The sequence below is a fragment of the Puntigrus tetrazona genome, chromosome 16, assembly GCF_018831695.1.
Source record: "Puntigrus tetrazona isolate hp1 chromosome 16, ASM1883169v1, whole genome shotgun sequence".
Classification (NCBI taxonomy): Eukaryota; Metazoa; Chordata; class Actinopteri; order Cypriniformes; family Cyprinidae; genus Puntigrus; species Puntigrus tetrazona.
In genome coordinates this window covers 12018615-12030961 of record NC_056714.1, presented here as the reverse complement: position 1 = coordinate 12030961, position 12347 = coordinate 12018615, and the positions used below count along the sequence as shown (strand labels likewise).

General features: G+C 34.4%; 1 protein-coding gene across 1 annotated transcript in view; it reads right to left on the bottom strand.

Moving 5' to 3' along the window:
* The window catches only part of abcb5 (ATP-binding cassette, sub-family B (MDR/TAP), member 5), a 15445-nt gene extending 4168 nt beyond the window's left edge, over positions 1–11277 (bottom strand). Inside the window, exons 1-21 of the mRNA XM_043261758.1 lie at positions 11195–11277; positions 10043–10118; positions 9627–9732; positions 8537–8600; positions 8311–8461; positions 8003–8090; positions 7656–7847; positions 7370–7541; positions 6675–6799; positions 6327–6504; positions 6126–6239; positions 5905–6015; positions 4968–5093; positions 4614–4817; positions 4228–4398; positions 3924–4085; positions 2721–2951; positions 2468–2617; positions 2182–2286; positions 1134–1211; positions 943–1026 (exon numbers count right to left, since the gene is read on the bottom strand). Of these exons, the coding sequence (XP_043117693.1) occupies positions 943–1026; positions 1134–1211; positions 2182–2286; positions 2468–2617; positions 2721–2951; positions 3924–4085; positions 4228–4398; positions 4614–4817; positions 4968–5093; positions 5905–6015; positions 6126–6239; positions 6327–6504; positions 6675–6799; positions 7370–7541; positions 7656–7847; positions 8003–8090; positions 8311–8461; positions 8537–8600; positions 9627–9732; positions 10043–10094 (2664 nt within the window). The 5' untranslated portion in view covers positions 10095–10118; positions 11195–11277. The remainder of the gene's footprint in view (positions 1–942; positions 1027–1133; positions 1212–2181; positions 2287–2467; positions 2618–2720; positions 2952–3923; positions 4086–4227; positions 4399–4613; positions 4818–4967; positions 5094–5904; positions 6016–6125; positions 6240–6326; positions 6505–6674; positions 6800–7369; positions 7542–7655; positions 7848–8002; positions 8091–8310; positions 8462–8536; positions 8601–9626; positions 9733–10042; positions 10119–11194) is intronic.
* Between the last annotated feature and the right edge of the window lie 1070 nt (positions 11278–12347).

Genomic DNA, 12347 nt, shown 5'->3' with positions numbered 1-12347 from the left:
CAATCCAAAATACATAATATATGTGTGTGTGTAATGTGTATATTTATTATGTAGGCTATATAGAAATATACACCTACACAAGTATTTATTTATGTTACGTTTATATATTAAATATTAATATGCATAATAAATATTTACAGTACATACAGAAATATTATGTAAATAAAACCATTTATTTTGAATGCGATTAATCGTGATAAATTGTTTGATAGCACTAATATAAATATAATAATATAAAAAAATATAAAAAAGAATATAAAATGTAAAAACTAATATAAAAAAAAAATATAATATATATATATATATATATATATATATATTCATTTGAAAGTAGAGTTTTTTTATCTGCAAAGATGCCTTAAATTGATCAAAAGTGACAGTAAAGACATTTATAATATTACAAAGATTTCTATTTTAAGTAAATAATCATGAAAAAAATATATCACGGTTTTCTAAAAATTTTAAGCAGCATAACATGTGTTCAATATTGATAATGATAATCTTTTTAAGCAGCAACTCAGCATATTAGAATGATTTCTGAAAGATCATGTGATTCAGATGAAAATTCAGCTTTGCCATTACAGAAATAAAGGACATTTAAAATTATTAAACAGAATATAATTAGTTGCAACAATAGAAATATTTCCCAATATTACATTTTTACTGCATTTTTATGAAAAAAAAAAAAAGGTCAGCATAAGAGACTTCAATATTATCATTATGATCGTGTATCTATGATTTCAAATTCGGATGCGCTATTAATACCAAAAGCTGTAGTCATATGGATTAGCTCTCACATAAATACGACTGAGAAACAGAATCAGCCAGGCCTATAACGGTTTAAAGAGATGGATGTAATGAACCAGAGCCAAAAACACAGGCTGTATCCACAGTGAAAGCTTAATTACTGGTTCTGATGGCAAATCACTGTGTTCCACTCACCCCTTTAACCAGGGACGCATCTGTGGCTAATTTAGTGGTCAGGACTCCCACTGCATTGTTGTTGTCATCAAACCAAGCAATCTCCTGTTAAGAGAAACAGGCTTGAGGATGAAGCGCACGCTTCAATATCTATTTGTTTGAGCCAGACTGCTCAGAGTAAAGGAAGGAGAGATGCAGGAAACGTGCCGTACCTGTCTCATCATGGCATTGAAAGCCTGACTTCTCAACCTCATGGTTAGCAGCTCTCCAGATTTACCAAACATGAAGCCCTACAGGACAGAGCGGCACATGTGAAAATGACATACACCGTATATTAAAAATATATATGTTTTCAACATTGATAACGCAAATGTTTCTTGAGCGCCCAAATCAGCATATTAGTATGATTTCTGAAGGATGATGTGACACTTGAAGACTGGAGTATTGATGCTGAAAATTCAGTTAACTGCATACTGAAACATTTAGTATTCTAATTCGAACATAAAACTTTTATTTTAAATGTACATGTATAATGAATACACATAAATAAAAATAAAAGTTTTGTTTACATAATATATACAAAATATATAAACACGCATGTTATATATTTCAGAAAAATATGATGTTTATACATCAAATATATTTGTATATAATGTACATTGTATTAATAGAAAAGTATATATGTATTAAATGCTTTTAAAAATTAGATACGGTATGTGTGTGTCTCTATATAAACATTATAAATATACACAGTACACACACACATATATTATGTAAACTATTTAATTTGGATTAATTGCGATCATTAGTTTGACAGTGCTAATTTACATATTTATATTGTATAAAAATATATTGACCGTACTAATTTAAAATATTTTTTCTTAAATATATGCATGCACGTGTATTTATATACATTCAAAATAATGAAATAATTCATCCAACATAAGCTTCTTGTCCATTACCCTTCAAATTGAACAAACTGAAATTGTATTTAAAATATGCCTAATACAAACTCCCAACTCCCATACATTGCAAAAACAGTTTTTGCTTTGCTACAGATACGTGCATGCTAAATAATGGCTTGTGTGATATATGCAAACCTACCAATATTCATCGCCACGACTTATCGCAAGAGGAAAAAAATAGGTTTTAGTGGCATAACATCTGGCAATGGTAACCATTTCGCAATAGTATCAACGTTTACAAAATATCACAAAAGATTTGCTGAAATTTGTAATGGAAATGCACCTATAAACTCACCTGGAAGAAATAGGTGATAAAGGCCACTGCTCCCACTAGGAGAAAGAAAAGGGAGAACATCATGGTCTTCTGCCGCTTTATGTCAGGGTCAACCTCAGCAAACACCTAGAAACAGACGAGGTTCTGTTAAACTAAACATTATAATCATGATAAATGCTACGTGCTCATAGGACTAGTGTAAAATGCAATCCATATTTTTAAATGAATTATTTGGAAAGCATCACGAGGAGATGAGCTGGAAGTAAAATACAATAGAGATTTTTGTTGAGAGACAAAGGACACTCACACCAATGATTTTGGCAAACAGAATGGCCACACAGGGATAAACAGCTCCGCCCACAAGACTGGCCAGCGTCCCCACCATCAGGTACGGCCATTCCGGCTTGTTCAGAGCCAGGATTTTAGTGAAAGGTATTTCTGGAGTTTTCTCTTCTTTCTACAAGATAATTAAAAAAAAAGAAGAACAGGGTCCAATTACTCAATTTAAGAATCTCCGGTGTGCTTCACTCTGTAGCATCGAAGAAGTGGAGAGCATGTACCTTTTCGTCTTTTTTGGATTTCTTGCTCTTCTTTGAGGACTTCTTTCTGGAGGAACGTCTCTCGCTGCCACGTCTTAAGCTTCGCCTCATGGATCCATTCTCCCTTTTCATTTCCACTCCTCCCTCGGGAGTCTCTGTTTCAGAAGATTCCTCGCCGGTTTCTCCCTCAGAAACATCCTGAGTATCATCTTCATTGGCATCGAGATCATCATCATTTGGTCTCCCAGAGGTCTGGTAATGTAAATGAGTAGAAAAATAAACATATAAATAAATAAAAAACAATATGAATTCCAAATACTCTTTTTGCAAATGAACTATATAGTTTGTTTGCAAAAACCGATAACTCCATTTGTATTTCTTTTTTTTTTCAAATGCACAGCAATCAGCTTTTTTTGGCATTCATCAGTTATACAGTATATACAGAAATATTAAGTATGCAAAATAATGGTAATATTCCATTATATAACTGACATTTGCACAGCACACACACGTTTGTTTTTGTGAACTATTTGGACATTTCATAGACATAGTGGATGTGCTATTGTCCTACACCTAAACCCACCAAAAATTCACCCTTTATGATTTATAAGCATTTTGAAAAGTAGGGACATGAGGTAATGTCCTCATAAGTCACATTCTCCTTGTAATGCCTATGTCATACCCATGTCATTAAACAATTTTGTGTCCTCATATGTCACAAAAATGTGCACACAAACACACACACAATACTGTTCAAAATTTGGGGGTCAGTAAGATTTTTTAAATCTTACTGAACCCAACTTTTGAATATCTATCTATCTATCTATACACACACACATATACATATATATATATATATATATATATACACATATATATACACATGTATACAATATATATATATATATATATATATATATATATATATATTAGTGCTGTAACACATGCAATCTTTTTCTACTAACTAAAGAAATAAGTAGTACATTTATTTTCTCTTACTGGTATTACAGTTACAAACAGTGGCTGTCAACAGAATAAAATTCATTTGATTATTTGCATGATTTATAGTTCAGAAAGCGAAATAAAATAGTCAGAATATCAAATTTGTTAAACGTGTTAGGTTTGAAAAGACTGATTCAAGGAAACGACAGCATAGAAATTCATAAAGTCAGTTTTATTTCACTGTTATTACCGAGGTGCCATGTAGGTGGGACAAAAATGTACCTGTTGCATTACGAGAGAATAATACACTCCTTTCTTGGCCATGAGTTCTCTGTGAGTTCCCTGTTCCACCACTTTGCCCTCACTGAAGCCAGCAATTATATCTGCCGAACGAATAGTTGACAGGCGGTGTGCGATCACAATAGTAGTACGTCCTGCTCTGGCCTAAGAAACAACACACACACAATTATTAATCTACACTGTTACGCAACGAAAACGATAATAAAAGACATTTAATAAACATAATAAGCAACTGTAACCTGTCTATTGCAGTACTCTTGGAAGTGTACTCTATGTTTTGCATTACCTTGTCCAAAGCTGCCTGGACGACGGACTCGCTCTGCGTGTCCAGGGCTGATGTGGCTTCATCCAGCAGAAGGATTTTGGGGTTTTTGACGAGAGCTCGAGCAATAGCAATCCTCTGTTTTTGGCCCCCACTCAGTTGAGCCCCTCTCTCTCCAACCATAGTGTTCAGCTTCTGTCTCAGAAAAAAAAAAAAAAAACAGTGAAGAATTAATAATAAATAAACCAATATTAACAGTCTACTTTGTCTAAATTAAAAACCGATACATTTTTATGTCATGGCCGATAACCGATACAAGACCGATATTGAAAGTCGATTTAGTCTAAATTGAAAACAGATGAGTTCCTTTTTGCCTTTAGGGGTTGAACTGAGTTAAAACCAGTACTCACATCTGGTAGTTTGGAAATGAAATCGTAGGCATTGGCTTCTTTAATAGCTTGTTCAATTTCCTCATCGGTGGCGTCTTCACGGCCGTAGCGTATGTTCTCAGCGATGGTGGTTCCAAAAAGAACAGGCTCCTGACTCACGATACCCATGTTCTCCCTCAGCCAGCGCACATTCAGAGTGCGGATATCATGATCATCCAGAGTCACCTGCAAGCGTGCATATTTCATAAGAAAAAAAATAGCTCTTCTTTCCTGAGACTGAATTCCAGATTTTATTTGTGTGATGTGAAGTATTGAAGGTATGCAGCTTTAACTGAGAGGTGAAATGATTTATGGTTGCTCATTAGTCAGCGTTACCTCTCCTGAATCAGGGTCATAGAAGCGCTGCAGAAGCTGAATTGTCGTGCTTTTCCCACAGCCGCTGGCTCCAACCAGTGCAATGGTCTTTCCATGAGGGATTTTCAGGCTCATTCCCTGTAGAATCTACACGGGGACACATTCAATCGGGCCTTGGTAGGTTAAAATTTCACTAGATACACAATACATCAGTGCCATATTTGCTATAAGGCAACGTTAAAGACTTAAATTGCTCACCTAATGTTTGCATATAAGACCTTTGTTCATATTTGGAGATATTTTTTATAAAATCCAAGCGCTTTCTAGCCCTGCATAGACACCAGTGCAACAACCACATTCAAGGCCCAGAAAATCAGTTAGGACATCCTTAAAATAGTCCATGTGACATTAGTGGTTCGGTCTTAATGTTATGAAGCTTCTTTTTGTGCAAAATGAAAACAAAAATAACTTTATTCAACATATTCAATTATTTTGACAATGTCTTTGCTACCTTTCTTGGTCTTGAACGCGGTAGTTGTATAGCTGTCTATAAATGGTCGGAAAACTCTAGGATTTCACAAAAAATTAATCTTAATTTGGTCAGAATTTTCATTTTTGAGTGAACCATCCCTTTAAATCGATTAGTGTTAGTCAATAATGCATATCTCTACACACATTATTGACATATATGATACTTTTAGTCTTTTTGTGCATCTCTTTCCCTCTTTTTTCCATATAAATTTCTTTTACCACCCTCTAATGCTCACTTATTTAAGGTTATCTTTAAAAGCATTCATTTTTATTTTTACGTAGTCAAGCGCAGTATTTACCGGTTATAGTTTTTTTAAAAACTAACTAATTATTTATGCATTAGTGCATATTAGTTATAATTTCAACGAATACAATGGACAGCATCAATAATAAAGTTCCTGAAAGTTGGAAAAATATGCAACTCTACCTTCACATCTTTCCTGGAGGGATAGCTGAAGTGGATGTTCTTGAATTCAATGTCTCCTTTCACGTGATCTGGTTTGTGACCTTCTTTTGAACTGCTGTCAATGGGACGAGGCTGCACCAGGTAACAGGAACAGAAATAAATCATCCAGAATAACAATACGGTATAAATATAATAATTATGAACTTCATTATAAAAAACGAAGACGGACTGAACGTTGGTACCATGTCGATTGTTTTGTAGACTTCATAAGCAGCACCACGAGCCTTAGCGATGCTCTCTAGGTTCGGAGCTCCTTGACCCAAAGAGAATGAGCCAATCATCACGGAGAAGAAAACCTGCAGTCAAAAGCATCAAAGCAACTAGTTTAGAAACATCTCCTCCAGTGAATTCGTTCAGAAACAGATAAGAGTTTACAAACTTACGGTGAGGACTTTTCCAATGGAGTAATTCTCTGGCTCGTCCACGGAAAGTTTTGTCCCGTACCAAAACGCTAGCGCGTAAGTGCCAAAGATAATGAACTGCGTCAAACCCATGGACACGTTAGTGGTAATGGCTTTCTTTACCCCAAAGTTCTTTGCTTCTATCAAGTTCTTCTCATACCTAAGAAAATAGTTTGTCACAGAACACCATTAATCATCTTTTTTTACGAAAACACTCAGAACAGCTTGATTGCATTCTTGACATTTGGAAAAAGGCCCAATCTTATCTTTAACTGTCACATAACAGTTGCGAACGCATAGCGATGAGTGAAAAGTACAGAATGTGCTCACTTTTCCACTGCTTTCTTCTGTCCATTAAATGCCACGACAGTCCTGATAGCAACCAGAATCTCTTCAGCTACTGCTCCTGCTTTAGCATACGCTGTGAGCTCCTTACTGGTCAGAGTAGCAAGAATCTATAGGCGACAAAAAGGAAACGTATTTGCCAATAATAATACAATTAGAATAAAGTAAATAAATAGAAAATAAAGACGATAGGATGGAAAAAAAGATCACAAGAATCTATAGGTGACAAAATGGTAAGATATTGACAAGTAATTAAAAATATACATTATTAAAATAAAGATCTAAAAAATAAATAATTTATAGAATACATTGTGTGTTTGCACGTTTGTTACTCTTCTTATTTTAATTTATATTTTAAAATTTTAATGTAATCATAATTTAATTTAATCATCACAAGAATCAAAAGGTAGGATGGTTATAAAAAAATATATATATATATATATATATATATATATATATATATATATATATATTTATTTTTTTATATGAAATAGAATACATTGTCTATGAAATATATTTGGTCATTATTTTAATTTAAATGTATATTTGTACATTTTAATTTAATTCAAATTATAATTTTTTTGTCATTTATACTTTTATATATATTTTTATTCATTTATATACGTTATTCATCAAACCATTTGATTTGATTGAAACAGACTATTAAACATCATACGTACTTTAGACCAAACAGCTGCTGATCCCGCCAGCAGGGGACTGACGGCAAGGATGACCAGCGTCAGCTTCCAGCCATAGATAAATCCAATGATGAAACCAGCAATAAACGTACAGAAGAACTGGACAAACACACTGATTTTGTCCCCGAGGCCATCGTTGATTGTGTTTATATCACTGCGTTGAGGGAACATTAAAAAAAAAAAAAAACGTTTAAACACCTGAGACGTAACGTAAGATGCGATCAGGTGACACTAAGAAGGGTCTGGAGCCTGGCTGCTCTTCACCTACTCTGTAAGTCTTATGTTCAGCTCTCCGATCTGATGCGTGTCAAACCATGACATCTGCTGGTGGAGGATGGCATGAAAGTACTTCTCCCGGATCCTTTTTGTTTGCTTGGCAGCAGTCAGCAAGAAAAGCATGACCTGGAACGTTCCCAGAAGCAGGACCGCAGCCCCGATCGCTACGAAGTAATAAGCGTGTCTGTGTAAATACACCATCAGATTAGGGCAAGGTTCAATAAACGAGTCGATGAATCAATGACCCTAACGTTTAAAATACTTCGCTAATGTTAAACATAATTAATTATAATTATTAACAGGAGGACTGAATGAATCTGACACCATGCGGCTCCTCACTTGGTCATATTATTTTCGATGCCTATTTCAGGAGAACCGGCCAGACACGTCGAAGAGTTGGCGAAGGTGATGTTTCCGGTCAAGTTGCCTGCAAACATTTGGGAGAAACCAGTAATACCAGGTTTCCACATTAAGGTAAATAATTACGAGACGACTGCCGAGCCGCAACACTATGTATGTATATAGTCTACGTTAGTAATTCAAACGGGTTTATTCTATGACGGAGATATATTTGACAAGAACTTGTGTTTCAACCACAATTGCACACATTTAAGGAGGATGTTTATTTATCGTGTTATCAGATGTACCTGTCAGATTAGAGGTATGCCCGCTTATCACAAAGCTGTCGGTCATTTCTCCAAAAACCACGCACATGAGAGGCAGGGCGACGCCGTTGGCCGCTGCACAGAGCAGGCCAATCAGCATGAGGAACACCTCGGGACAGGTGGCGTACCGAAACTGCATCACAACAAACATATGAGTCAAACACGTGCCGCGCAAAATTTGCAATTCAAGTATGTGGTGAACACTTACCAGCTGAAAAAATCCAACTGTTTTCACCGGCTCTTTCTCCTTTTTGGACTTTTTCCCTTTTTTGCTATTTAAATAAAAATAGTCACAGTTTCAGATTGATTGATTACCAATATTTAAATATTTAAAATAAATTATTTTAAAAAAATATTGTTTTTGCCTTTGTGATATTAAGGGCATATAAAAACCTGTTATACGTTTATGCAAAATATTGTATAATTGATACTGATATATTAATACTGATATTGATATATATATATATTGATATATTAATTAGTGTCTAAATCCATGTAGCCAAAATAGAGCAAAATAATATATGGAAACAAACGTTAAACCAAAGTTGACAAACTCTATGTCTTAGTTCTTTTTGTAATTTACGCTGCAACATAAAAAGATTATTACAATATTATTTGACTATTAGATTAATTCAAATGTTTTTGAAAGCTGCTCCTCGTTAGAAAATACTTCTCCGAAGTGAAAAAAAAGGGCAAGCCGGTGACAATGGCGAAAGAGAAATAAGAATATTTTCAATTGTTTTCACTGGGGAATACGAAGCAACACTAGCACTTAATTTCATAATTAGCACATCGTTTATTTTTTATTTTTATTTTCAGTTAAACTACCATTAAAACTATGGATCCAAAAATATATAAAATGAAAAAGAAATATTATTTTGTATTGGAATAAAATGTGTTATTACAAAAACAACCAAACAAACATGACATTCTTCTGACATTGAAAAGGTCTAAAAAATAATAAATAAAAGTTTGATTTTAAGGAAAAATGTATTTCTTAAAATCGTACGCTGACTGCCTTGACGGTCCTTTGCAGACCCCTGGGAGTACATCATGTATTAGTTTAAAACACTAGAGGTGTATTGATGAAATTTGAAATATCTAGAGAATTCTGAAAACGTTTTGGGGGAATTTTTGCCCCTGGCTCTGGTTCATTTCTGACTCTAGTTTATCAATGCATTTGTTTATATAACCAATGAATCTAAGCATAACAAAACAAGATTCCTCTAAAACAGTCTATTAGAATCAATCGAACACATCCAAAACTATAACACCTCTGCTTTTTTGGTCCCATTTACCCTTTTGATTTCTCAGAGGACTCCTTCGATGGCTCCTCTGGTTTTTCTTCCTGAGGTTTCTCATCCTTGGTGTAAGCTAGGTTGACAAAGCCCTCGGGGATCACCTCTGCACAAAGAGGTTTATGTTTACTTAAGGAACAGGTGGCATAAGTCTAAGGTGTCTGTCGAACATAAATAATTAAAATAAAGGACGCAGCATTTTTCCAAATTATATAGGTCATATTTAAAAATCGTCATTTAACGAAATGACTTCTGCTCAAACTATAGCAATCTCATTTTTATTTTTGACTTGCCATTGCGTACCGTGAATATTGTCGGCTGCCAGTCATTTTGGGTAAAAAAATGTAATTAAATTAAAAACCTCTGGCAAATGAATGAATGTGAATGTAAAATGTTAATGAATATAGAGAGCGCACCTTGCAAGTAAGGAGGAGGGTCTGTCGACGCAACGCTCGCCTCTTCTTTCATTGTGATAGCGCAGTGTTGGTGTGGCTAAATTAATAAATAATAGACAAATAAAACAGTTGCTGTAAGCAATGCTGGTTCAAAAGGAGGTGCACGTATGGGACCCTGGACCACATAACCTGCCATAAGTTGCACGGCTGTACTTGTAGCAATACATTGCATTTGGAAAAATTATTGATGTCAAAAATCGTTAGGATATTAAGTAAAAATCATGTTCAATTAAGATATTAAATTTCCTATCGTAGATATAAAAAACTTAATTTTTGATTAATAAGCTATGCATGGTTAAGAACTTCATCTGGACAGGTCTAAAGGTGATTTTCTCAATATTTAGATTGATTTTTGCACCCTCTGATTTTCAAATAGCTGCATCTCTGACAAATATTGTCCTATAGCTAAACAAACATTGCTGGAAAGCTCATTTATTCAGCTTTCAGACGATATCTCAATATTTTTTTTTGGGTTTTGTGGTCCAGGGTCACATTTAAAAAGCTTCTGTATCCTGATAATACCTTTTTGAGGTCGCTTTGTTTATTTTGCTTTTTATTCCAAAGGCAACTTAACAAACCATTATAAATGATAAATCAATAGCATTTTAGTAATGTAAAAAACTGGGTTTCAAAATTTTCATTGGATGACAAAATGATAGTGCTGTAATAAACATATTTATAACCGCAAAAACATAGCCTACTGTATTCATATTGTCTTTTTTTATACATACATTCATGCATGCTTATGCGTTTTTTTCGTCATTATTTGCTGGCGTTATTATTACATAATCACCTCTGACTTTAAATTCATATAATGCTGGTAACATTCATTCAAGCGTGAACGTTGCCTAACCGGTTACAGCACAAACGGAAGTGTAGATTAGACTACACGTGAAATGTGATATAATCGGAAACGCGTTCAATAAAATTATTTAACCCTTGAAAAGTATTTATTTTAATAATAATGTTAATCATAATAATGATAAACCTCTTAGTATTTACATTTGTAAATAAAAAATATATATATAAAATTTGAATGGTCTGTGATGTTCACCAGAATACGCATAATACAGAACGTATTAAATATGCAAATAACATTTTTATTCGGCTTACCCCATGTGGTGATCACAAAAGCTTCGGTGGGACAGACAATATGTACCTAGATACAGCAGGCTGATCCTCTCCTTCTGTTACATGATGTTTTATAGCGCTTCGTGATACCTGGACACGCCTTCCACTGAGTCAATACTGCACAGAAAGGTAGGCGTGCTAATGAGAAAAAACGGTGACTTTTGCCCTTATAGCGGACTAATCTGGGTTAAATGTGTTCATATGAAAAATTAAGGCGCGGGCTTTGTTCCTTCTAAGAGTTCAACAGGATGTGTTTTAGAATTGCAGAGGTTTTTACTTTCAGAGCTTTCTGTTACGAAGCTCTTTTCGCCTCCATCAGTGCTCTGGTTAAAAGTGACTGTTTTCGCACTTCATATCCAACTTTATGCTGAGTTATATGAAACGATAATTCAACGCCATGACTCGGCGTTTCCAAGTAGCTGTTTGTTCCGCTTTTTTTTTTTTTTTTTTTTTTTTGAGCATCCCGACAAGAGCATCCAATGGCGTGAGTTTGGGGGCGGGACTATCTGTTTGGTCGACCAATGGCGGAGGAGCGAAGCGTTCGAGAGACCTGATGAAATAGAGTCGTAATTTTTGCAAATACTGTTTGATGGTTTAGTGTGCTGGGGAAATGTTCGTCAATGTTGTATTTACAAAATGTTGACTTTAATGGAATAAAACTAGATTTTTAAGTCCTCTTAGTCAGCTAATTTGCCATATTCTGAACATTTAATTCAGAATTTATTTCCTTACTAAATGTCTCAGTGCAGTGGTACTTGGATGTGGGCCTATGGAGCATTTACAAAAAAACAAAAAACAAAACAACGACAACAACAACTTGATGGCCGTATGAGATATATACGGTATCAAATTGGGCAAGCAAACATAACAGGTTTATGCTAACATCTATGTATTGACAATAGGCCTATAAAGCATATAGACAAACTGAACAGTTCCAATCGCCAATTTTATTTTTTTTTTTACTTTACATTGTGTAAAGATTTTAAAACGAAGCCAAGATTTCAATATGGCTTTTTATGAATGTATATACATATATAGCCTTCGCCATAATTCATACAATATTGTTATTCTCTTGTTATTCTTCTCAGTATTGCTCTTTGCTTTAACAACATTTCTGAGATAAAAACCTAAGAAA